This window comes from Micropterus dolomieu, linkage group LG21 (assembly GCF_021292245.1).
Source record: "Micropterus dolomieu isolate WLL.071019.BEF.003 ecotype Adirondacks linkage group LG21, ASM2129224v1, whole genome shotgun sequence".
In the NCBI taxonomy this organism is placed as follows: Eukaryota; Metazoa; Chordata; class Actinopteri; order Centrarchiformes; family Centrarchidae; genus Micropterus; species Micropterus dolomieu.
Window position 1 is genome coordinate 24,030,155 of NC_060170.1, and position 27,033 is coordinate 24,057,187.

The 27,033-nt window shown below is 40.5% G+C and overlaps 1 protein-coding gene and 2 non-coding genes across 7 annotated transcripts; all 3 read right to left on the minus strand.

The window, feature by feature from the left end:
* Window positions 1-879: 879 nt before the first annotated feature.
* On the minus strand, window positions 880-26,929 carry LOC123960711 (transforming acidic coiled-coil-containing protein 1-like). 5 transcript variants are annotated; one of them, XM_046035628.1, is made up of 13 exons: window positions 26,884-26,929; window positions 16,596-16,687; window positions 12,152-12,590; window positions 8,666-8,720; window positions 8,480-8,558; window positions 6,306-6,352; window positions 4,655-4,789; window positions 4,454-4,530; window positions 4,109-4,152; window positions 3,838-3,998; window positions 3,168-3,274; window positions 2,921-3,041; window positions 880-2,771 (listed from the first exon to the last, which is right to left on the minus strand). In XM_046035628.1, exons 1-13 carry the CDS (start codon window positions 26,886-26,888, stop codon window positions 2,703-2,705), a joined length of 1,431 nt encoding a protein of 476 aa, XP_045891584.1. In that variant the 5' UTR covers window positions 26,889-26,929; the 3' UTR covers window positions 880-2,702. The 5 variants fall into 5 exon arrangements, with proteins under 5 accessions (XP_045891584.1, XP_045891585.1, XP_045891583.1 ...); XM_046035629.1 differs by lacking the exon at window positions 26,884-26,929 and adding an exon at window positions 25,305-25,544 and having other exon boundaries at window positions 4,655-4,786; XM_046035627.1 differs by lacking the exon at window positions 26,884-26,929 and adding an exon at window positions 25,305-25,544.
* Window positions 10,478-10,550, minus strand: trnam-cau. The gene has a single exon. It is a non-coding gene; the product is annotated as a tRNA-Met (tRNA).
* Window positions 15,474-15,546, minus strand: trnam-cau. The gene has a single exon. It is a non-coding gene; the product is annotated as a tRNA-Met (tRNA).
* Window positions 26,930-27,033: the final 104 nt, after the last annotated feature.

Genomic DNA, 27,033 nt, shown 5'->3' on the forward strand with positions numbered 1-27,033 from the left:
TGTACACAAACAAAGCTGCTACATGTCTCAACAGACTGTTCAATTGCTCTATTGTATACATTTGTCTACTATGCAGGATACATTTATTGTAGACTAAGTAGACATGTGCATCATATGAACATTGCAGGTTTAAATCATGACGTATTTTTATAGAAAATGTCCCACATTGTGCTTGCCCATGTCTGCTTTTAGAGCAGAGAAATCCTGGGTCCTCTGTATCACAGTGCTTCTGTAACCTCTCAGCAATGAATCTTCCAGCTACTTATCAACTAAATCCTTCCCCATGGCTGAAAACCCAAAATCCAGTGTTGGTATCAGTGTTATAGAAACTTACTGTGGCAGGCCAGAGAGATGAGCAGCAGCAGGGCGAGAGCAGTTTTCATGGCAGCTGCTTGATGGGTCACTGTGTCTTCAAGAGTCCAGAGGAAGAGTGGATGAGGTGAGAGGAGGCTTCGATGGAGGGGACACCATGGGTTGAGGTGGAGGAGCAGGGGGTTTAGACAGGGGAAGGTGTCTCAGAGTATTAAGGTCTTATCGTAATCTACATCTATGCTGCACAGCCAGCACCCTGTGGTAATGGACTTAACCAAGCGAGCTTTAACAGGAAGACACAGATACAGTACAGTGTCATTAAGCTATCAGTCTTGTGAGTAACACAGCTTATTATAGTATTGATTCTACAACACAGTTTTAGTAACTGCAGACCGTTTACATTATGTGGATGCAGAATGAAGCTGAAGCTGCCAAAAAAGGAAATTTTTCACTCACAGCCCCGCCTCAGCCGGGAAGTGTGAGTGTGTTGGTTTGTGTGCATCAGTACCGAGGCTAAAGCTGAGTCCATGACACATACACACAGTAAACAAAACAAACAAGAAAAACTTACTGTAGAAGAAATTATATTTATGTTTATTCAGGCAGATGTACAGAAACCCACGCTGTTAGTCCTCAATGTGTCAACACAAGTGTGAGATTGGCATTTCTAAAGTGGCTAAACAATATTTTCTAAAAATAAAGAAAAACCAGCTGAGTAACAAGAGGTAACATGACATTAGAATGGCACAAATATAAACTGTGGCACACGAGTGGGTTTGTGTCAGAAGTGGATTTACATGGTTTCAGACTTTTACACTTTTTCCAATAGTGACTGACCAAAAATTAGAACTAAATGCTTTGTCAGATTTTCGTGTTTCACTTTCTTTGACCAAATATTGCCTGATTCAGTAGATTTGTACATTTTATTCTGTGTTGTATTGAGGCAAAGAGTAGTTTGCATTAAGCATTCAATAAACAATGACGTTTGGCTTATTTTGTTAAATGGAATTTTTTTTTCCATTTTCAAAATTTCTTCTGTAGGAAAAGGAAAGTACTGTTTTTTTTTTTTTTCAGAAGCAATACCGGCACCATTCCTGAAGTATCCTCACTGATACCCAGTTACTAAGTGACAGCCTCCTAAGTCATTACTAAAGAGCTGTGCTGGACACAACTAGTTTTATTGTTATTATTTTATTTATCAAAATAAACAAGCAAAGAAAAAGATTTATCTGTGGAATAACTACTACACTGCTGCAAATACTCACATCTTCACTGCACATAAGCAACAGGCAAAACCTCTCATAAAGCTGTCAAACTCTTTCATGGTAAGTAGTTTCCTTCATGGTAAATGTGATTAGTTGAAACTCAGTCTGTGACACTGTGATGGTTTTTAACATTTTGCAGCACATCTTAGAACAGTTTAAAATATATTCATCCGGAATCTTTAGTCACTATGTTTTTCCATAACACAGGATGGTTAATGTAAAGTGGTGGTTTATTTTAACTTTATTATTATAAAGTTGTCTTGTGACTTTGTGGATTGGACAAGATACTGTCACAAAGTTTATACAATCACAGGAAAGTCTATGATTGTCAGATTATTATACTTCTCTATGACTGATAAATATTCTTCAGCTACTTGAATTGTCCAGAATCCCACGTGTCCCAAATGCTGTGAATTATTTGTAGCTTTAGTTTCACTGTCATGTGGTCTAGACTCATTCTGGTTTCAGAGTCCCTCCTGAACAAACCAAGGCCACCGAGGACTACTGTTCTTCCTCAAACAATCCCAAATCCTTTTCTCCAGCTCTTTTGCAGAGGGACTTTTACCCTGACCTCATTCTGCCCCACACAACACCCCTGAGCTTTGCTCTTTCAGAGTAAAATCCTTGTCTATGTAATAGAAAAATAATTTTTTTGGATTGTTGGTTTAATATAAAACAATCCTTGTCAAAGCACATTGAAATATACTGTATGCCTAAATGCAACTCTAAAACAACCCCCGGCAGCATGATGTCATCTAGTTGGAGGACCTGCTGGGAATTTAGCTGTTAAGCTGCTGGGAATTTAAGTGAGTCACGAGCAGGCTGTTGCTCACAGGCATGATGGACAAAAGCACGAGAGGTCCAGGTGGCCTCATAATGGGCGAAAATGCATACAAAACAACGTGACCACATACATGTACATGTACAGAACTGTCTTGATTCTGGTCACAAGTAGTGCAATTGTAGTATACAGGACGTTACTTTAGACATCTGTACATAAGCAGTCTCTGTGATGCAGGGCTGGCAGAGGGTATGAGAGCTGCTTCTTGGCTGGGGGGCATGCACAGGGTGTCACTGTTAGGCAGGACCGGAGGGACGGTAGTGGCCGATTCACAGGTGTGTCTCTCAGTCTATTCTTCCCATTTTGGCAATCAGCTCATCACAGATCTTGGTGAGTTCCTCAATCTCTTGGTTCTGTGAAACCAATAACCAAAGGTTGAATAATTACATTTAATACATCTCTATATACGAAATTACAAGGGCTAATATGCATAAACATATGCCGTATCGTGTATTATTGTGAGCTAAAGGTTTCATGCAAGGTGGAGGAGGATGCCTGTTACCTTCTGCTGCAGAGCTTGTTCCAGAGACTCATTCTTCATCTGCTCCTTCCGCAGACTGGCGGTCAGCGCCATGTTCTCTGAACTCGCTTTTGTACGCACTTGAGCGATCTCCTCATTGGCCCTGAGATATGTGGAATGAGGGGAATTAACATACATTTTATGTAACAGCACCCAAACCCTTAAAAGTATTTCATTTGAAACAACTGACTTGACAGGAAAATTGAATTTCCTTTCAGTCTCTACATACTTGTCTAGTTTCTCCTCAGCATGGAGTTTAAGTGTCTGGTATCTCTGCTCCTCCTGCTTGACTCTGGCCAGATACTCCTGAGCACACTTCTTCAGCACTTCTTCGTTCTGTACGAGGAAACAGAGAACAACCACAGTGTTATTCGTCTATCACCCTTACACAGAGAGAAAGCGGATACAACACTGTCTATCATTGCATTATCCTTATATTTGTCTTGTCAAGTAAAATAATGAGTGTCTTAAACATTGTAGGATCTTCTCCCTCTAATCTTTCAGAATTCCTGAAGTTGAACACATTTACTCTTGGAAGCTGCCCAATATATCCACCACAGCTTTCTGTTTGCCCACGTGCAGCTGCTCTAAACCAGCTGTGGGTTAACTGGAAGCCAGGATTTAGGGGTAAACTTCTTTAATGGAGGTTTTTTTTACTGCAGCAGTTGTTGCGTAAGAGAACTGTGTGTTATTCACTGAGGGCCAGATGTATCTAGTGACCTTCAATGTAAATCCCTGCTGCTCTCCCCTCTAGGCGACCACTGCCCCTAATCATCATTTTGACCTTAATCCTCTTATAGCCCTCCACTTTGTGCTACTGTCAGCTCATCACCTCAGCACCAGAAACAGACACTTTCCTCGATAATATTCTAGTGTGAACTTGTCCTATGACCCCTTACTTTCTTAAAGCCCTCCAGGGTGCTCTTCATATTTTCATAACGCCGAAACAGATCAGAAAGAGAGCGCTCAACGGAGTTCAGGTCTGCTAGAGCGGCTTCCTTCTCCGTCGTCACAATGCGCAAAGCCTTCTGGGAACTCTGGTTGTTGCGCTGCTCGTCCTCTGAGAGTATCGAAGAAGAAAAGCGGGGTGCAAAATAACTTATTTCTTGTATTCAGTCTGGTCACCATGATTGCATGACACATTGGATTAAACACATGAACACTACTCACCGATCATCTGAGCGATTGTCTTCTCATATTCTGCAACAATCTTCCTGTAATAACACAAAATGCATGATGAGTCTTAACTCATGACAGACACGTGGGTCTTACACCCATGGCATGCACTAATACTTTCAATACAGTTTAAACCCCCAAAGCCTCCATTATTTGACTTTTTTTGAGATACAAAAAAGGGATGCGAGTAACATCTTGCAAAGAATAAAAATCCCCTCTGTACCACTTCATTGTGTTATGATTTCAGTCCACCAAAACCTCACATGACCACCCTCAAAGTCAATCAACGATGGTCTCCATGTTAGCATGTAAAAGGCATGCAGAAACATGTTTTCTAACCTCATCTCTGTGACTTCTTGTTTGCTGCCCTCGTACTTTTTCTTCCACTCGTTGGCTTCCACCTCTTTAGTGATGATCTAAAAAGAGCATCGTTTACTGTGAGCAGAAAACCTTGTTTAACACTTAAAATGATCCACTTAGGCGAAAACAAACACCCTGATGACATATTTCATGTTGGATGAGTGTGCTAAATGTGTGTACCTCCTCTCTAATGAGGGCGAGAACGGCCTGTTTTTCTGCCTCACTGATGCAGATGGAATCCAGGACCTGACTTCCTGTTTTCTCCATTTCACTTCCCTCTGACTTGTTCTTCAGCTTGCATGAGTTCTCATACTGCTAGGGGTAGAAGGAAATCAGTTATGTCAACCACTGTCTTTTATTGTACATCCAGTAGTATAATGAGGGGAAGCCCAACAAAACTTTGCAAGAATTTAAAAGGTATTTATGACAAAAACACATCAATTTTGGCAAGTATGATTCACTAATACTTTGATTAAACTATATCTTTTACACAAAACTTTACATTTTATATTTTTCGAAGAAAAGAAATCGAATATTTTTCATCTCTTTGTTGGGTTGTTGTTTAATATTGCATCTTTTGATATTTGTTTGGCATTCTTATATTGCAAAATATACTACCGTTTCTTTCATAAGTACAAAATGCTTATTTTTCTGCTCAGCAATTTCTTCTGGGAAACGGGAACGCCAATATACTCCAGGTGCTCAGAAAAAGCCAAAGCAAAACCTTTCATGTAACTAGCTATATGTTGTATCACCAATTAGTTATAGAATACAGATTAGTGGAAGAAAGAAACAAAATGGAACATATAGTTCTACAATAAACTGCAAATTATGACTTAATAATTTAACACAGATTCATGGCTGCCAATTCTACTTCAAGACTTATTGATCAGTTTTGTCTTAATACAACAAAATAAAACAATACCGAGACCCCACACTGATGATCTAAGAGTATTTTCCACACTTGAAAGCTCTCTGACTTGTTATGTTATACTGAACATATTATATTTCTCTCTCTGTCTCTGTAGGCCTGCTCTGTCCTCCTCTCTTATAATTTTTCTTCACTCTCTCAAACTTCTCTCATTTTCTAACCACATACCCCTCTTGCCTTTCAATCGGCGTTCTTACACATCTCAATCCTTCTTCTTCTCCTCTGCCTCTCTCTCCTCTCTCATTTTGCCCTTCCCTGGATTACGACAGTCATTTTCTAATCTCCTGAATGATAATCTAAATCCATCTGTCACCTGAGTCCATGAACATGGTGGCAGATATTAAGGACCTCCTGCTGTCCTACGGCACAATGGAGTCAACATATCTGACAGGCGCTCATACTGGAGCTCAAGATAAAATGCTTATGACTCTAAAAACAAAACTGGAGAGTGTATCACATCATCAAATCACAGCGCACTTTATCAGCACAATTGTTCATTTACTGTGGAAATCTGGAAATTCAAATATTATATGATGATGATGATGATGATGATGATGATGATGATGATGATGATGATGATGAAAAACTACAAAAAGCTGAACTTAATGTGCCAATATTACCATTACAGTGACAAGTGAAATATAGTGCTGGGACATGTCTGGACTTGTTTTTATCTCTGAATCTGTTGGTGACAATTTAGTTTAACTAACAAAAGAATGCTTCACCGCCACCTAGTGGTCACTGGTGGCATCATGTTGCTTTTATTGATTCGATGAAAAATGTTAGAGAGTACGTGCATGAGAGCGTACCACAATGACTATAAATAAATTGACTGTGTATGAGCCTGGCACAGCACATGTAGGGAAATGGACATGAATGATTCATTGTGAATTTACTTACCACGGAGCAGCAGTCATCGGGTGTTGATGTCACACGGCAGTCTTGAACTGGAAGAAAGCGACATGAGTTAAAAAGAGTTTGGGCAGTACAATTAAAAGTATTACAATATTTTTCCTAAAGTATTTCTCATGAGAAATATATCACTACTATGTGCTCATGGTCACTGCAAAAAAATCAAGTATTAAAATGTGAAAATCCATTTTCTCAGCCCACAGGAAAAAACAGGATCACTTATGATCACTAATAAACTCTACTGGCAGTTTGTTTTTCACTATAGTTATTAGCCACAACAATCCTAATGACTGGTTAAGACATTTGTTGCAGAATCAGGTTTGCGTGTGTGTAGTGTCATTTTTAAATACAGTCTATGGTAGTGTCATTTTCATATCTCAAACTCATACAAATGTCAGCTCAGTACATCTTGGAGAATTGCCTTTAATAAATAAAAAACAATAAAAAACCCATCGTGCCTTTAAAAACAAACCACTGCACTTGATGATCTGTAACAGCCAGTACCTGAAGCTGTGTCCCATGCAGCCTGAAGGCACCTGTGTGACCATACAATCTGGATATGTTTCAATCACACCAAAACAGTTCTCCTCAAACAGGCACAAACATACTGTACTGTGATGGTGCTCATGACCCACACAGTCACATGTTTCAATGCAGTGCAAAATGATGTGTAAAGTCAATGATTAATATTGTGTGTGTCTGTAACAGTAAGGCAAAGATAACCTTATCACTGTCCAGTATTGATTGAGGGAAGCTGAAGCATGCTGTCTAAACTTTAGCATCAAGTTATCTGATCTCTGTACAGTAGAGTCCCTCACTGAGCTTGTTAATAAATGAGCCACATTAAAGAAAACTGACTTGAACATACCCCAATCAGACGTCAACTGGCAAACTCTATGCAACAATACATTCTCCATGTCATAGAATTTAATACAATGTCCTACACAGAGTACACACTCACAAAATGTACCATATGGGCTTCACAGACAGCAACACCTGCACACACTTTCCCACAATAGGCAACCACTTCCATGCATTCAGGCAATGCACACCAGTTGGGCAGTTTTGGTCAAAGGTCATGGGAAAGCTGTCCAAGATCCTCAACCTCAGCATCCCCCTATCCCCCGCTCCATTGAGGGTGATCTCTCTTCACTTACAATCCCAAACTTTCATCTTAATGGATTAAAGGTTCAGTGTGTGAATTGAAGTGGCATCTAGTGGTGAGGGTTGCGAATTGCAACCAATGGCATGGTCACCGCTCATCCCTCCCTTTCCAAGCGCGTAGGAGAAGCTATGGTGGCAGACAAGCTTTGTCGGCTCTTGTGCAAAATAATATGTGCAGTCCTCCATTTGTCCAAATGTCACCTCTCTTCTTACTTATAATAATAAACCAGACGACGACTAATACTACTACTACTACTACTACAACAACTACTTCTCCCTTCTTTTTATTAATACGTATTCAACGTAGTGACAAAACCCGCTCTGTAGAGCAGTTTGTCTGTTTGAGCTACAGAAATATGGTGGCTCAACATGGCAACTTCAATATAAGGAGACCCGTTGTGTATGTAGACGGAAATGGCTCATTCTAAGGTATTAAAAACATAACGGTTCATTATGTAAGGTCTTTAAACAACACTAAAAAGCATAGTTATGTATATTGTATTGCACTGCTGTCAATATATCCTCCTAAATATTACGCACTGAACCTTTAACTGTGGCCAGGAAAGTCATATTACTCAACTGGAAAAACAGAACAAAATCATTGGTTCAATCTTTTAATGGACCACGAAAACCTAGAAACTCACATCATCCCTAAAGGACAATCTGATCCCATTTCACAACATCTCCTTTCTTGCAGTTCATCCAGAGCTGATTCTTCTCTGCACCACCTCACTCACTCAAATATTTACATCCAGAATATGACCAAAAAAAAAGCTCCAAATAACAAAAAAACAATAAAACAGAATATACTTGTTCAACACCTTTTATTTGTCTTAGTGCTTTGGTTGTTGACCGCCTGTGGTTAAGAATAAAAGAAAACCTGAACTATTCACTACAGTGTCAGTGTGTACTATAACTGGGTGACTCTAGGACATGTTCTCAGACATGTAAGCATGAGCAAAACATTAAAATAAATCTTTACTGGTCTTTTTACTCACCGCTTTCGTCCTTGTCTGGTTTGACACCACTGCTCGCCAACTTCTCCTCATCTGTGGCGTGGTCTCCATGATGGTCGTCCTTTAACACAAGCACAATCAACTACACTGACACTTTTCAAGACCTAATACTACCACAAGTCCGATGTTTTTAAAAACCTGAACAGTGGACACATTATCAACTCTTACCTGTGTGCTGAAGTCCTTTTGAATTGGCTGGTTCGGCTTCAATTTACAGGAGTTCCTGAGTATGAAGGTCAATAACAACATCAACATCAACACTAGCCAGATCATATCTCTGTATGTGTGTACATGTGGGAAGGAGTAATGATGAAAAGAGAAAGCAGGAGAGACAGAAAGCCTTACAAAGCCAGACCTCATTGCTGTGCTCTGTGTGTGTGCTGAGTTTGCATGCTCTGCTAAAAGTGCTGAATTACGCAGAAGAAAAAGCAGATTAATGGAAGAGATTGTTGCCAAATTGAAATAAGAGCAACAACAGTTGCAGAAGCATTAGAGGGAATTAAAGGGTTTCCACTTTTTTTACTTTGTTAATCTAATCCGTACATTTTTTTTACCACCTTCACTTGGAAAATTTAGGTCAGGTGGATGACATAGCAGGCTGTGGAGTGAGCCTGGACTTGGATTTAAGAACAGCAACGACTGAGGTTACAAAGACACACACGTCTGCACACACAGTTATACAGTACTTACAACAAAACACAGAGGAAATGGACTTGCTCAGCAGTCCTGATGCCACACAAAGAGGGAAACAGAATGACAGGTTTGGAAGGAAAAGGAAGGAAAGACATAGGAGAGGATGGGATAGGGGTTAGGTAAAACACAAGTTGAGGGTTATTATAGTAAACAACAATACTAAGTTTTCGGTTAAACTTTAAACCTTGCTAAAAACAAAATATTGAAAGTACAGTGAAATTAAGATCTCTAAACTTCTAAACCAAAATTTTCCTATTGGAAAGGTATTCATAAAGAAATAAAGAAATTATGTGGAATAAAGGTTGATTGCTCTTTTTATACATTATTATCTGGGCATAATCCTGGACACATTCATGCCTCAGGATCAATATCTAAAATGCTTTGGGTGCTAAGAAAGAAAGCCGATGCCGAAATTTAGACAGCAGGTTTTCTGCTTTTGGTGGCACAAGCATTTTCTATCCTGCTGTGTTGACATCTGACTTTAAAAACATGTGCCCCGTGTGAGGCACAAACTCACGACCTTCAGATTGTGCAACTGACATGCTGCCTACTGCGCCAATGAGGCACAAAAGGGTGTGGATTGTGATTCAGATGCCAATACCAGCATCAATATTTAGAGAGCCCATATACAATGCCGATATCAGACAAAAGAAAGTCTTGTATAATTCCATCATTCCATGCAGAGTATAATTTAATATACATGGCTATCTTAGTTAGTAACATGTATAAGATGGAATTTGTATTAACAAAATAGAAAAATACATAGGGTTATGCTGTAGATGTCAGATCAAGACTGGTGTTTAAGGGAGAGTGGGTTACAATTTGTCAGAAGTGAAATTATTCAACTGCATTATTCTGTACATTTTAACAATGTAAATTTAACGCTAGCCAGTAATGGTTTTAGATTAGATTTGCTGTCATTTAGGATGATAAATCGGCCTCGTGAGTGCAGGTATCGGCAGATACCAGTTATCTCAAAATGCCAGATTAATCGGCTGAGTCAGTCACTACAATGAAATATTAATAAAGTGCAAATAGTAATCAGTGTTGAATGTATGTGCATGGATAAGTGTCAGATGTTCATGTGGTTATAATTTTAGTCAGTAATAAATGTGTGAATGAGACTTACACTGGATAGAGTGAAACAGATAAGCAGGAGTGATCCTAGACCTTTTTTCTTTGTGAGCTGTATGTTTCATCTTTATGCAAATCTACTAGCACTATGCTTTTGGGTGTATGTACAAGCAGTGTCGAGCCTGTTATGTTGTCATCTGACTTTAAAACATCTGCCCCGTGTGAGGCTCGAACTCACGACCTTCAGATTATGAGACTGACGCGCTGCCTACTGCGCCAACGAGGCCTGGAAGGACATATATTGTGATTCAGATGAATTGTCACAGTTGCAACTGTGGCGTAACTTGATTTTTGAAACTTATACCTACTGTGCCAACGAGGTAGTAGGAGCTCTTCTCATACATCAAAGGTGAGCAATAACCATAATCACTACATATTGCAAAGATAATCACTGTTGAATGTGTGTGCGGTATGTCATCAGATAGTTAGGCTTGATGAAACACGAGACAAACGAGCAGGAGTGATGCTGAACTTATTTCAATATAAGCTACACGTTGTTGATAGAATTACTTGGATATTTATGCTAATCCACTGGGCTTTTTGCTGCATGTACAAGCAGTCTGTTGTTTAACTTTAAAAACCTGCCCCGTGGGAGGCACAAACTCACAACCTTCAGATTACGAGACTGTCACGCTGCCTACTGTGCCAACGAGGCCTGAAAACCTGTATAATGTGATGTGGATAAATTTTGTCACAGTCTTAACTGTGGCGTAACTTGATTTTTTTAAACATCTGCCTACTGTGCCAACGAGGCAGTTGATATTGGCCAATGAAGATTATCTCAAAATAACAGATACTGGTCTAACACTACCTGCAACATCCAATAAAATGTATAGTAAAATGTATATATGTAAAATAAACTGTATAGAGAAATTGAACTGTATCTTAAGACTGTGATAGGGTACACTAATTTAAAAACATTTACTATATACACCATTTATATTGGCCTATAAGATGTTACCCCTTACATATGTAATTCAAAGACACTGTTCCTGTATTGTATTGTAAGTATTGCATAAAATGTATGTATAAAACTACTCATTTAGCTGAAAAATATAAATAAAAATAAACTAATCTCAGTGCACATTGTAATACAAGGACAGTGATGTCACTTCATCAAATCTGATCACCTTTGTGCACGTAACTGAACTTGCCAACCCGTGATGATTGTTCTAACATCACGAGTTACGGTAAGTATTTCTTTGGCTGTATATATCAGAAAAAGCCAAAGATTCTAATTATTCTGATGGTTTTTTTAACTTGGAGAAAATAAAGATATGAATCATAATTCTTCTTTAGCGGGAACCTGACTGAAAAACACCACAAGACGGCATTGTTTGACACCATTCAAAGAACATTTTCTGTCAGCAAACATAACATAGTTGGTAAAAATTATGCCATGAAGCTATAAACACAGAAAAACTGCCCTAAATTATCACCTGTGGAATAATGCAAGCATATTAAAAACAAATGATCCTGAAAACATAAATAAAAATTAAACTGAAATTCTAAAACAAAATGATAAAATGCAATTCAAAACATTAAAATCTTTAACAATGATGGCGTGGAATAAACGGATGTGCAGGAGAGAAACAACAGCTGATAGAACTGAAGACACAGAACAGGCCAACATAGTTAATTAAACACTTTGATCACTTCAGGTTCATTGTGAACCATAAGAAAGTATTCACTAATGTTTCCTGAGGCCATAAAAGAGAGAGCTGTGTCCAGCTTGAAAATCTGTGAGTAATATTAGTTCAGTTTCAGCAAATGACTGACTAAAGAGGACTGGCCTTTGTTTATGTTTGTCTTCAAAGTTTTACTCACGTTATAATTGTGTTGCTGGTCTCACAGGTCAGTTTTGTGTTCGACGGCACAGTGTCAGAGTTCATGTTGCCATTAAGCAAGTCAGGGTCCACACAGATGTCATGACAGCGGATCAAATTTGAGTCGGGGCTGGAATCAGACGTCGCCGGAGCCTCGTCGTCCACCTCAGAAGGATCGGGTCTGTTTAGTGGGGAGAGGACAGACAGGGAGGGGGGTCGGAGTGCTTGAGGCTGGGGGAGGGTGTTGGACGGGGAGAGGCCCTGTCCAGGACTGGGTCTGCTGCTGAAGGTCAGGTTGAGGTTCTGATCCAAACCAAAACTGCTGTCGTTAGGTGAGGAGCCAGTGAGGTTGTTCTGTGAGTTAACCTCTTGGGGTGAAACTGGGCCTACATTCTGGTTGGAGTTCCTGTCCAGAAATTGGTTTGTAACATCAGGAAGACCTGTGAAAAGGGAAGAAAACCAAGTAAGGTGCTTGACCTTGAAGAGCTATAAAAGGGATCACAAGAATCCTGAATTGAATTTTGAAATTGAGCGTAAATAAAATCAGCATCGGTGTCACATAAGACCTTTTAGAGGATCTGGTCAACAGTTAACAAGAGAATTTTGGACCACTTGTAAACAATGCGGGGGGGTTTTTCTAAGGCAGGTGAAGACAGAGTTGCAACAGTTGAGACAGGAAGAATAAATATAATCTCAACTTTAGACACAACAGGCCTGAGTTTCACCATGTTTCAGAGTCAGTGCCTGGTCTGTGACACCTTTCAGATAGAAAATTTAATAGGAAAGAAAAGCAAGACCTTGACAAGGTTGGCTGATGCCGAAACAAGAATTTGATGACTAAAAGTTATTTAGGTGTTTTTCTCTGCTGTTAATTTTTTTTTACCTTAAACCTGAAACAACAGTTTGTTGTGCACTTGGGGGCAGCAGAGACAAGTTGTGAACAAACAGTGACATGTCATCACCTTTAAATTTCATATGATAAATGTGTTAGCAAATAGTTAGCTTATTTACACATCGAGCAGTTACGTGTGTGTCTGTCTGCTATTTGGTGCTGAGCAGGTAGTGTACACTAGGTTTTTCTGTAGGTTCATCACTGCGAGCGACACCTTTCACATTGAAACATTGTTTTCACATTGCCATTTGTTAGCCTAATATAAAAATATAGATTATAGCTTTAGATTATAGCTTTAATGGGACAGGAGGGTTAAACAAGATTCATAATTGAATATCATCTGCATAGCAGTGATAGAAGACAACTTTAAAATCACTTATTATCTGCCCAAAGGGAAGGATATACCAGGACAGAACCTCAGGGCACACCACAAAACAGAATTTCAGATGAGGACACAGAGTTACCACACCAACTGAAAAACTCTTATCAGAAAGGTAGAAGGAAAAGCAGATCTTAATCCTTACTTCAACATCTATATCCTAAAAGAGTAAAACCTAACATCCCCATCCTGTGGCTACTTAATGACTTTATCTGTCATTCAGGGATTTAAACTTAAAGGGATGGCCTCTCCTTCTCCTGATAGAACACTTAAAATGGCTGCTGGCTTCCTCTCAAAGCACTTCACATCCTGTGTCCTCGCACATCCCGTTAACAGCTAGCTAATGACCACAGCAGCACGCAGATCCACATTGAGTCACACTGTTGCTGAAACACAGGACTCCCTGTTACTGAAAAATACACCCACACAAACTGTAAAACTCACACAACTACACAGAATAATAAAACTGAAACTCCTGTATTCTCTGGTATTTCTTCTCACTGAATGAAGTCATTGTGGTTTCACCTTGGGTGTGTAACAGCTCCTCACATCGTTTGTCATGACTGACAGCCTATCAGTGTGTGACTTATTACATCATGCGTTCATCCAATGAATGCCTTAATAAGTTTATGTAAGCTTCTGCTCAAAATCTGGGTACTTTCAAACACACACACACACACACACACACACACACACACACACACACACACACACACACACCCTTCAGAGACAGGGAACAGATGTAGAGGAACCACACCCAGTCATGTAGAGTACACACCACCACGTGGCCTAGCAACAAAAACAACATCAGGCTTTATTACACTTTCACAACTCGATGAAAAAGAGGAAAAGGAGGCAGAGAGGGAAGTGAGAGACAAACGCATTATATGCAGTTGGACAAAAAGCTGTCTAAGGTTTCAGCTATGTCCTGATTTTACAGTACATACAGTTAGACTGTGGCCTGTGGTTGTACTCATGAAGAGAACAGCGATTCCCCGCTGAACTGTTAAGAGTCTAATTATAGTGAACAAGAATATCAGTTTCTCCACACAGTTGATCTTTTATTTATGAGACTAACTCAGATTTTTTACAGTGCATGTGACTGGTTTAGCATGAAAAGGAGACTGTTATTGTCTGCAAACTAGACTAAATAATAAACACATTCATGTCTCTGTTATTATCTGGCACAGCATTCCAAATGCTGTGATTAAAACGTGTCTAATTTCAGCTAGCCGAGTCATCCAAAACACACAGGCCAATTTCATGCTAATACATGTTCAAGTCATGTTTCAAATCAGTTACTTTAATGAAAGCTGATGGAGAAGCAGAGTTTGCAAACACAAACGATACAATAACATCATTTGTTTCAGCACAGAAGATGCTCCCCAGATTATCTATTACCATGGTAACGCGTGGAACCCCTGCCTGTGTGGGTGAAATCAGGGCAGAAGGGAGGGGAGGTGTGACGAGGGGGCTATTGATTGGACAGCAGTGGGCCTCTTGGGCAGCTTCAAACAGGCCACATCTATCAGCCAATTTTACAAGTCTGTGCCTAACGGGAGACAGTTCCTTTAAATTTTTTATCAATTTAATGCACAATTCAACTGCATTATTCTGTACATTTTAACAATGTAAGTTTAACGCTAGCCAGTAATGGTTTTAGATTAGATTTGCTGTCATTTAGGATGATAAATCGGCCTCGTGAGTGCAGGTATCGGCAGATACCAGTTATCTCAAAATGCCAGATATTGGCCCGATTAAACGGCTGACAGGTCGGTCACAACAATGAAATATTAATAAAGTGCAAATAGTAAACAGTGTTGAATGTATGTGCATGGATAAGTGTCAGATGTTCATGTGGTTATAATTTTAGTCAGTAATGAATGTGTGAATGAGACTTACACTGGATAGAGTGAAACAGATAAGCAGGAGTGATCCTGGACCTTTTTTCTTTGTGAGCTGTATGTTCTGTAAATCTACTGGGACTATGCTTTTGGGTGTATGTACAAGCAGTGTCGAGCCTGTTATGTTGTCATCTGACTTTAAAACATCTGCCCCGTGTGAGGCTCGAACTCACGACCTTCAGATTATGAGACTGACGCGCTGCCTACTGCGCCAACGAGGCCTGGAAGAACATCCATTGTGATTCAGATGAATTGTCACACTTGCATCTGTAGAGCAACTTGATTTTTGAAATGTCTGCCTACTGTGCCAACGAGGTGTTCTGTAGCTCTTCTGTAACTTCTGTAACTTGACATCGGAAACAACAATTTGTCACAGTCAATAGACTGTGTATCTGCACAACAAAATGCTCACACAAAGGCTATAATCATCCTTAGATGCTTTGTCTCATGACATGACAAAAGAGGGATCTCACAGGTCAAAGGAAATACAAGACTAAGATTATTAATACAACAAAGAAATAGTGGTCAACCTGGTTTTTCAATAGTCAATGCCAATGCCAGTATTTAGAGAGCCGATCTATAATACCGATATCAAAACAAAGAAAAGTCATGTATAATTCCATTATTCCATGCAGAGTACAATCTAATATATGGTTATCTTAGCCAGTAATGTGTTTTTTATTAATTAATGAAGTAGAAAAATACATTGATTTATGTTGTAGATTACAGAATGTGACTGGTGTTTAGGGGAGAGTGGGGTTCGGTTTGTCAAAAGTCAGAATCAACCAACTACATTATTCAGTGTAACAATATCTATTTAACGCTAGCCAGTAATGATTTTAGATTTGATCTGCTGTCATTTAGGATGATATATTGGCCTTGTCAGGGCAAGTATTGGCCAATGCAGATTAACTCAAAATGCTAGACATCGGCCCGATTAATTGGTCCATCACAAATTCTCACAAAAAAAATTTCCGAAACCTTCCTTAGTGTGGTGATGTGATGTATAGACCCCTATACATCTCCAGGACATTGTGACATCACTGTTGGGTTTGATTACAGGGGCAACAAAGCCCATTGTTGACCAAACCCAACAACGCCCCCCTAGTGATGCTGCTTTGGTCTATAAGATTTATGTGATCAGAGAATTAAAGAAAGTAAACAAGATTATCAAACTGAAGAAAAACTCTGTCTGCTTTCGGTCTGTGCTGCAGACACAGTCGGTGCCAGATCAGTATTGGGGCAAGCTACTAAAGCTGAGCCATCTCACCTGTGTACTTGGAGTTGTCCAGTTGGCTCAGTAGCTTCACAACACCTGGAGACTCCGCTTCTGGAGTCTCAAAGGACCCCTCTGAGTCTGAACTGTGGAGAAAAAGAGAGAGAGAGACAAACATACAGAGAGAAGGCAAGAGAGAGGTCAGAGCTTGACTGTGTGGCAAGTTATCTGGAACTAAAGATGAAATCTCCGGTTTGAATTGAAAATGCGCTGAAACTGACAAGCACGATCCATAAAAAAAATAACTTATTAAGTGATTTGGAGCATGTGACAAAACAAATCACATTTGCTGGTTTAAAGCTATAAAAATGCTTCACAAACAGCAACCTACTGTCTTTGAGAACAGAGAGGCATTGAAAATGCTGATCAGTCTAAATAACTACATATAACTGCTACAAACAGCTACCGAATGATCTACATATAACAATGAAGGCCCTGTATTGGCTTTCCAATATCAATCCTATCTTTTCTTAAAGTGACATTTAAACAACAGATCCCAGAGTTCAAAGAAGCTCAGAATAAACAAGCTACTTTTATTTGAAAGGAAGTCAGAGGATGGGAGAGGAGAGGAAGTCCCACAAGCGCACCTGCATCCTATGCACCTCAATAAGGACACACTGTGTCCCACCAGACTTATTCAGACACACAGACACACACACACACTTGTGTACACACACAGAGTCTTTTGGTCTGCTGTGTCAGCTGCCTAGACACCAGCCCAAATTTATTTCCAAACTGTGGAGAGACAAAATGGAAGGGAGAGACAGGGAGAGTGAGAGCGTATGTGGTTGTGTGTACCCATTCCCAGCCACTTGTACACACATCAAAACGTCCGCTCTCTAATGAAAAACAGCACATGAGTGAACAAAGCTCTCAGTGCCAATACCCAACCACACTCTATCTCTGATACCAGTTCACACACATCCATTGACACACTCTGGAGCTCTATTCACCACCCAGAGCTAATCCTAATATACATAACCCACCCCCCACCCTGCACACACACACACACACACACACACACACACACACACACACACACACACACACTGGATCACATCACACTGATGGCCCCAACGCCTGCGATCTTGGATTGTTACTTGGAAACTAGAAATGTACAGAAAAAGAATCAAGAGCTTTGGAAACTGTGGTTTCCTCCCCCACTTCCCCTGACTTTCAGCAACTGTTGCCCCAACTGCCAAACAGCCTTCAGACACACTCAACAACACACATAAAAACAGGAGTAGACAGTCAGACCGTCGGCATTTGGTGTCTCATAAAGAAACAGGATGGTGCACACAAAGCAGGGCCTCACAAAACAGTAGCTAGAGTGTCTGTATTTTGGCTAAGAATCTCTTCTGCATCAGTAACAGCATGGCCCGGCCACTGGGATCCAAAGCATAGAAAATAATCTGAGAGAATCTATTCTATGTGTGTGTGTATGTATCCACCACCTGTCCGTATGACTCAGGGGAATCTGCAGTAATCACACAAACACCCACACATGCACACAATCAATCATGTGCTGTTTAAATGGAAGCAAAGAAAATCACAATTTCTTTTCCAGATAGTCTTTCTTTTAATTTGTTATACAGTTCCACCTGTAAACCAACTGTCTCTCTCTCTGTCTCTCTCTCACACACACACACAAACATTGTGGCCTAGCCTTCTTACTTGTCCTCTCGGCCATCCTTGGATCTAGGCTGCCCCTCGTCCCCGGCGACCCCAGTCACTGCTGACCATGTCCATTTGGCCCACTGGACCGGAGACAACCAGGACATCCCTGCACCTCGTTGAGTCTTAAACCTGCTGCCACCTCCAAAATCTAACTAGTAAACTTCCTCTTCCTCTGGATTAGTTTAGATTGTCACTGCTGTCAGTCCGGTTCAGCAATGTTCCACAGTCCTCTTTGCAACAGCAAAAAGGTGACTCTCCAAAAGAAGCTGTCGATCTGTCTTCTTGCCTCTCTCCCTCCTAATGTCGGTGTCTGCCCCCTCTTGCTTTCTATATGGCTTGCTCACTTCCTCCTCTTGCTTAGCCGCTCAGTTTTCCCATCCTGCTCTTCTGCATTGTTGACGCTCGTGAGAGGGAAACGTGTCTCTGTCTTTCTGTCTTTGCTCTCCACAGCACTGACTCACACAGCCCAGATTACTGTAGCATCAGTAGTCACTCCTCTCTCTCTCTCTCTGTTCCCCTCCCCTCTCCCTCTCCGTCTGGGTGGACGATCAGCTGGTTAACAGACATCGGCTCGCTCTGCTCCTGCATGTTTGCTAATTTGCTCACTCCCACTCAGGAGTTTGCCTCTCCCCTCCCCGATTCTTTCAGTGTTTGTCGATTGTGGGGGAAGAGAGGGGGCAGGGGAGAGGCAATGCTTCCTGTTTTAAGAAGCAAAGAAGCATCTGGTTTTCTGAGAAAGACAGACAACCAGACATTTGTGTCTTCAAGAAAGAGGAGATGAAAAGAGAACAGGGGAAGAAAGGCAGGAAACGATGAAGCCAACAGTAAAATTTAAAAGATGTAAGATGAGTTTGGATTGGAGATACAACTCAGTGTATCCTGTAACTCATATCATTGCAATGTCCCTAAAACTATAAAGTAAAATGCAGTAAAGCCTTAACTCTTTTCAACAGCTTTCCAGGAATGCTACATCCTTTAGGATTAATGTTGCTTTGAAACAGCTATTATGTCTTGCCTTACATTTGTCATGTAATTTATCTGACTGACATGCGACTTGCCGACATGGTTGGGCAGCCCACAATGAGTCTGAAAGGCAATTTGAGTTGTTAATGGTTTGTTTACTTGGCAGCTCCCAGCAGAGGCCATGGATAACTGTGATTGTGACACAAAGCTTTGCTATTGTCCCATGGTGAATAATAGGAGAGAAGAGCTGAAAGTTGGGAGGACTAACAATGTACCATGTATACAGTATGTACTATAAATCCACCCAGACAGATAACATCTGAACCCAAAATGTAGCTGTTAATGGTGTGTGACGGAACCTACACAGGATCTATTGTTCGCTCAAAATATCCAGGCCAGGCAGCAAACAAATCAATACTGCAAACCTAGATTCTACAGTGAACAGAAAAGTAATTTGGATAAAAGCTCTCATCGCTGCTCACACACACTTTCACACACTCACACGTGTACCTCTGAGGCTGCTCATGGATGGCTTATGTAACTCCCGGCTTTCACATTTATACATCTCCCTCTCACACACGCGCACATGAGACGTTTTCTTTGAATAAAACATGGACCATGACTAATCTAATAAGGGGAGGATGGTTCAACCAGTGTAAAAAAAAGGGTCAACAGGGAAAGATAAAAAGGAAGTAGCAGAGATGCTTTTCTCGTCATTTGCACTTTGAGGTTCCTTTCCTGCTGTTTACTGCTCACATGTGACAAACAGGGAAAGAAAGGCAGAAGCTCTACCACAGATACACGCAGGCAGAAAGATGAACACATGCACAAACACACTCAAAAATAATGTCACACACTGGTGAACACAGAGAAAGAGACTCTGTTCAATCTGTGATGGCTGGACTGAAAAATGAAGCAGATGGAAAACAGCATTAATTAAAAATGGGGAGTGAGACGCAGAGAGATAACAAGGATGTTTTGAAAACTGAGTAGGAAGGTAAAGAAATTTGGGGCAGGAATCTGAAAAACTCTTGTTGCTTTTCTAAAACATTCCTGACATTGTCTCCTTTACCTCCTTTGTTTACTTATCAGTACAGCTGAGAGGACAAACATGTCTGTTTTGTAGAGGACATGAGCTGCCCAAAGCAAACAAACCCCATTGAGAAGCACACAGATGTAATCGACGTCCTGTGTTGCACAAACTGTTTACGCTGCTACACCGTGAAGTAGTAAACTCATCTCTGGACATACAATAACATACAGAAAAGTCATGTCTTTATACAGACAGACAGACAACATGCGACAGTGGACAGAGTGGGGATATGCCTGACTCTTTCACTGTCAGAGACATGAACCATAGACAAAGAGGCAAAATAAGCATCTCTTATGTAATACACTGAAACCACAAAGAGCACACAGTGAAACAGTGGCAAACCCACACATACAGTCCACCCATATGTGATCTAGAGCTGCCATCTTAGCACACAGAGACTTGTAAGGTTCAGGCATGGACACCACACACACTGAACACCGGCTATTGTGTATGTTTGCTGTAATCCAGCAAGAATCCACGTGCTTAATCATCACTTACATTTTGACTGATAGCAGCATGTGTGGTTATGGGCTAAGAATAAATCAGCAATGATAAAAATGTCTGTGAGCTACAACAGAGGTGGTTTGATACTGGATGAGATAACTATGTGTTAGTGCACACTGAAAGGGAATTATAGAAGCTTCTCAACTATCACAAGCTGTTTATCTCTGCTCTCAATCCCCTGCATGATGACAGAAGGTTATGAATCAGACATTTTGTATAGCACCACCATAAGGTCAACATTTGATGGGATTAGAACAGTCTCATTGAGTATTTACAAACAAATGTCAAGATACGTAACTCACAAAACACAGCTCACAAATAAATGCGGAGTGATTTGTATCTGTAAATCTGGATCTGTTCCTCTAATTTACAACTCGTATATCATCATTGTTATGTCAACTTTTTAAACAGACAAAAAAAGTAATGGAAAAAACGGAAATATATTGGTGAATCTCCACCTATTCGTGTGGATTCTTCTGAGACTGTTCTTTAGCACTGTTTTTGTTGCACTAAAACTGAAAGTGCAGAGAAGACCAAGCCTTTCCAGTAGATGGCAGTAATCCAACATTTATGGATGCCAACCACTGTGAACGGTCTCTGGTTAAACTGAACATAAAGCTGATATGGCAGCTAAAAAGGCACTGAAGATGTGAATACATATACATTATCAAGACAAACATAACAGTTGTGTGGTAGAAAAGTGGGGACAAATAAAAGGCATCACTAAAGAAAAAAAATTGTTATTTATAACAATAGATAGAAGGTACACAGTTGTTAGGACTGTGGCAGCCGCGAGTTAGCTAGCCATGTGGCTGCTGCCCTTTGCAGACAGGCAACTAGTGTAAGCACTTGTTTTGGTGTTCTTCTTCTTCTTCTGTTTAGCTTAACAGCAGTTGGCATCCATAAATGTTGCATTACTGTCATCTGCTGAAAAGGCATCATTGTGAGCATGTTGGCATGTTGATGTTAGCATTAAGCTCAAAGCGCACTGTGCCTAAGTATAGACTCACAGAGCGACTAGCATGGCTGTCTGACTATTTTAGTTTTGTTTGTTCCCAGACATTGAATCATCCTCCAGCACCACCATCAGGACAACTTGAATACAATAAAACTCTTGACCTAATGGTTGGATTTTCATGGAAAGTGATGAATATCTTTTGGATACTAGATGTTTTCCTCCTCATTTGCCAAAATGTCAACTTTCTATATGAAGTATTTAGTAACCTAATGGGCAGACTGCCCTGACATTTACTGAGTACACTCAAGCCCCCAGGAGAATAAGCCATTTTGATTTTTAATGTCCTTACATTCATCCTCTCCTGCTCCATGAAGACAAATTTAAAATGGTTATACCAAGTAGAACTGCTTAGAATAACACAGTCATCAGTATGTTGTCTGTCCATGTTTTCATATTGCGGTGTGTAATTGCAGCTTTCATTCTTTTAATTTTAGACTTGGGAACTAACCCTGTTTCAATTATAAGTCATTTTCAAAGAAAAATACTTTTTTTATTTATTTATTTTTAAATGTTTCTACTTCAATCATTTATAAAGGCAACTTGCAATGTAATAAACATGTCAGTATTGACAATATAAGTGCTCATGCTCATGTGTCTACACTCAAATGGCTGTAAAATCAGTATTAACTATCCCAGTTATACAGTTTGTTATAGATTTGTCAAAAATCAGACCCTTGACCTCTCTGACTGAAATTCTTCAGGTGTTGTTGAAAAACATATGATGCATTAGACCTTTAAAATAAAATCCTGTATGTCATTACTTTTAAAGGTAAAGCATCCATGTTGCCATACAATAACTTGATTAAGAGACAACCTGCAAGATTGGTGTCTTAATGTGGCAATACATTCAGTGCATAAAGGAGTCCAACAACAAAACAGTTTTATTGTTTGTGGGATCTGGTCACAAGATGAGACAACACTACATATACAGTATGCTAAGGACTGAGTCAGTGTAGCTTGCTTTCATTCAGCACAAAAGATATGTATAATAAAAGGAAGTTGCGAATAATGTTCCGGCATATATTCGCAACTTCCTTTATATATATATATATATATATATATATATATATTTGTCAACTATATGTAAAATTCCCTCCTGGGATGGACAGACGGATGAACTAGCTGACTGACTATCTGTCTCAAAGCATCTAATCTGAATAGAAAAATATTGCCAGGTCATAGCTGCTGGCTTGTTCTATGATATGGCTCCATCTAGTGGTCATTATTGGACTCTCACCCAGATTCCTCACAAATAAAACAAAATAACATTAAAAAAGACGAGCAACATCAGATTCAGCCACCCTGTTAGTGATACAATACCAGGATGAACAAGCAAAGAAGACAAAACAAGCTGAGGGAAGAATAGATGTGAAAGAGAACACGAGGGAGATACATAACAGGTCTGATGTCACCTTTGGGACCTTAAATAAAGTTGACATGATCAGGTTTCACCATGGCAACCATATGTCACAAGTGTATCAACCATATGTCACCAGTGTATTGCACTATGAAAGCATGACACCACACACACTCCCACACACAACAGGTAGGGGTAATGAACGTAGTGCTGCTGATGATATTTATCATCTTTTGTTTATTTTTATTCTATTCAGCATTATCAAGGACACAGCAGGCTCACAGAGATAAAATTGAATAGATGTGCTTTTGGGAGGCACAACTGTGTTTACATCCCTGTTATCACTGCATCTTAAATACAGAACGCCCCATTAGCTGCAATCGGAGCAGAAGACTAACAGGGAGTGAACTGAGCCGAAGCACTCACCATGCTACAGTATACTAGAATAACTTAACTGACAGTGGCTTGATAAAACAAAAAGAGAAAGAATGAGTGAACAAGAAAGGAAGAGAGGAGGGGTTCACCCGAGAGGAATCATGTACAGACACCAACTGAGCTATATTGTTCATGGCTACACAAGGGACACAAGAGCACACAATTCCCAGACAATAGTGCATGTACATTGCACACATGCACGCACAGAGCAGTGAGACATCACGCCCTCCCCTCCACCACTGTTCTACTTACTAATGATGTTTCCATTCATTTTCTTTGCCTTTTAAATCCAATTCTACTAGATTTAACTTCCATTTAAAAGTCCAAAAGCTTTCATAGCAGTGCAATTCAAACACATAGATAATAACATCATCAATAAAATTAAGTGAGGATTTTCAGTCATTAACTTCAGCATTATTCAGCAGTGAGTTTCATACTGGCAAGCCTAGTCATTGTAGGCTTATGCATAATTAAAATGTACATCTTCAGATTTTGCCTGTCTTCATGTATTCATAATGTGTGTCTCTAAAGATGAGACAAGTTTTTCAGCCCACACTGGCCTAAATTCATACCACTACAGCAAGAATTGAGCTCCAAATGCAGGTCAGTCTCTTCCCAAATGAGGGACTTTCTGGATGTTCAGGGGTTTTGGAGAACAGGAAGTTCACTGCACATCAAAGATGTTCTAGTTAAGACGTAAAACAGATGATTAAGCCAACTAAAATTAGACCAGAAGCTGAAAACGATCCCACGGCACTGGTTGACTTCCCAGTTTTTTTCCCACGGGGAGGACCCCAACCCCCATCTGCCTTAACACAAACACAGACGAATGCAGGCTTTTAAAAATGGAGATATAAAGCATCACTGGGATCAGCTGGGAGGACAGAGTGAAAGGGCTCACTTTCTGCTACAAAGGATTAGAGAAAAAAAGAAAAGGGAGCGTGGCGGTTAAGTGCTTTTAAGCTCTGACGAATGCCTCGGTTACAACATCTTCAGGCTTCAGACAGCTGCAGTTCATACATCACACAGTACTTTATGGATGTCAAACACTGCATGAACACGGTAGGAAGCAGTGGTACCCGCTCAAACAGAAAGAAACTGTACAGCTTGTATGATTAAAATACCACTTTAAAATCAGGGTCACAGCTACATAATTAATAGCAGGAATTATCTCTTCTGCTGTTGTTACTACAAAAGCTGCTGCTAAAATGTCAAAACCAACGAAAAGAAGGCTTGTACACTGCCTTCATTTTAGGCATGTGACCTGATCAGCTCATGCTCATTACGTTAGCCTCTCTGCTAATGTCATCAGCTTTCCCACTCTGTCTCTTCCCTCAGATTTGAATATCTAAATAGTATTCAAAACTGTACAACAGGAGAGGCTGTGTACCGTGCAGCCAGATGGAAGGAAGCATCAAGGTCTCAGCACTGCCCTTCAACCCTTTATCTCCCACTCCTCTTCCCCTCCCCAATACAGAAGCACTGAGTTCATACAAACAAGACAACAAAAACTCAAGTATCAAAGGGCGAAATCGATCTGCTGTCCATGATCAATTCACTCAGCTTTTTTGGAACGTCTCTGACTGTTTAGGTTTCCCTTTGTCATCAAGACCTTTGCAGACAAAAACATACAAACAATGAAGCGTCTTGTCTTACATGCTGCTCTTCTTCCGCGGAGAGCTGACGGAGCCCTTCCTGTGCTGGCTGAGGGAGCCCCCCATGGCAACAGCCGAGTCCCTTTTTCTCAGGTTTATCCCAGATGCTGCGTATGTCCTCTTCACCTCCCAAGGTTCACCTCTGCCTCTCCTCCAGACAGCTTGGCTCAACGGCAGAGCCCCACACTACACTGCATATCATCACCGACTTGTTATTATTTAACCAACCGATCCTTGTCTTTTTCTCTTTCGCGGTCTCTGCTGATGCTGTACAGTCTAAATGCTCAGGAGTAGCCTACTACTGATCACACATGAATAGCTCTGCTGACAGTCCCGCCTCCTCGCTCCACTTCTACTTAACCCCCCAAATCTCTCTCTCTCTCTCTCTCTCCCTCACACACACACACCAGAAGCAGATTACACTCACTTGTCAGGCAGTGGATAGCCTTAAGAAGGAGAAAGACAGAGAGATGGAGTTCTGTGTGTGAGAGATTTTTTTTTTAAAGACCACTAAATCCAAGGATTTGGAGGGGGTAGGTGGACGGGCAGTGTGTGCGTGTGTCAGTGTGTCATTGGGGGTATCTGGCAGGGGTGAGAGTATTGTTCAAGCGTGAAAGAGTCTCTTCTATTGTTAGTCAGCTGAATAGCAGAGAGCTGAGATCCAGGGGGAGGGATGGAAGATGATGGAGGGAGAGTTGGCGGCATAAAACACAGCCCCACTTGTTGTGCCACATTCCCACTACCTGCTGTGACCCAGCCCCATTCGAATTTCAGCATGACAATACACACACACACGCGAGCATGCACAAACTGTCAGCGCTCCGGCTTGTTTGCATACATTCATTTCTTAAGCTCATCACTGTATTTTGAACTCTTACTTTAAAACTCTGGGTGGTGCTGGTGCAGTGGATAAGACTGTGCCTTAGGTATGAAAGATCTGGGTTCAACTCCCCACTGTAACACATCCACCAATGTGTCACAGAGCAAGACAGAATAAATAAAACAACACACTCCAAAACTTGTGAAAAGGTATAGTTAGACAATGTTTAACCAACAGTGAAAGAGAAAACCTGGGTATGTAAATCATTAGTGCATTCATTATATTGAGTGTCAATACAGCAGAGTCTCTAAATGATTAAAGAGGGAAATCATACCTCCTGATTGAAGCCTCTCCCGTCCATTAAGTCTTATTTCATCAAATAAAAAATGGCTAAAAACCCCTCAGCGCTCTGGTGGGTCAGGCAGTGGCTCCTGCAGGACAGGGTCACCTTTGACAATAACTGATAGGCTTTAGTGCATAACTTCCTCCCACTGAAATTAATCACATGAGGCTCACTCACTATGGAGGTCCTAATTTCTTCACACACAGTGGGCACAACCACACGCACAGCGCACAAGGGCGTGGCATTGAGAGAAATATCATTTACAGCGACTCATGGTATGAATGTGCAACTTTTATAGTCAGTACAGTCCCTTTTCCGTTTACTCTGGTCGCTCTACATACATGAACAAGTATAGCTACAATATAGCCCTGATGCATAGCTTAAAATCAAACGCCAAAACCAACTAGTTCAACTTGCCTCATGGTTAGTGTCCAAGGTTGCCAGTCAATTCAACCGCTGCAAGTGATGCTGTTTTCCTCACGACTGCGCATGCTCGCGTAATTGACCATAGTAACGCGTTGTACACTGTTATACCGCTCTTACGTGGATGCTCTTCCTGTTTGCTTA

Excerpts from the sequence above, each read along its gene's own strand:
- LOC123960711 (XM_046035625.1), bottom strand. The coding sequence starts at position 18,382 with ATGTCCTGGTTGTCTCCGGTCCAGTGGGCCAAATGGACATGGTCAGCA. Across the intron at positions 4,531-4,654 it reads TCGCCCTCATTAGAGAGGAG|ATCATCACTAAAGAGGTGGA; the intron begins GTACACACATTT and ends TGCTCTTTTTAG. Across the intron at positions 3,999-4,108 it reads GACAATCGCTCAGATGATCG|AGGACGAGCAGCGCAACAAC; the intron begins GTGAGTAGTGTT and ends CGATACTCTCAG.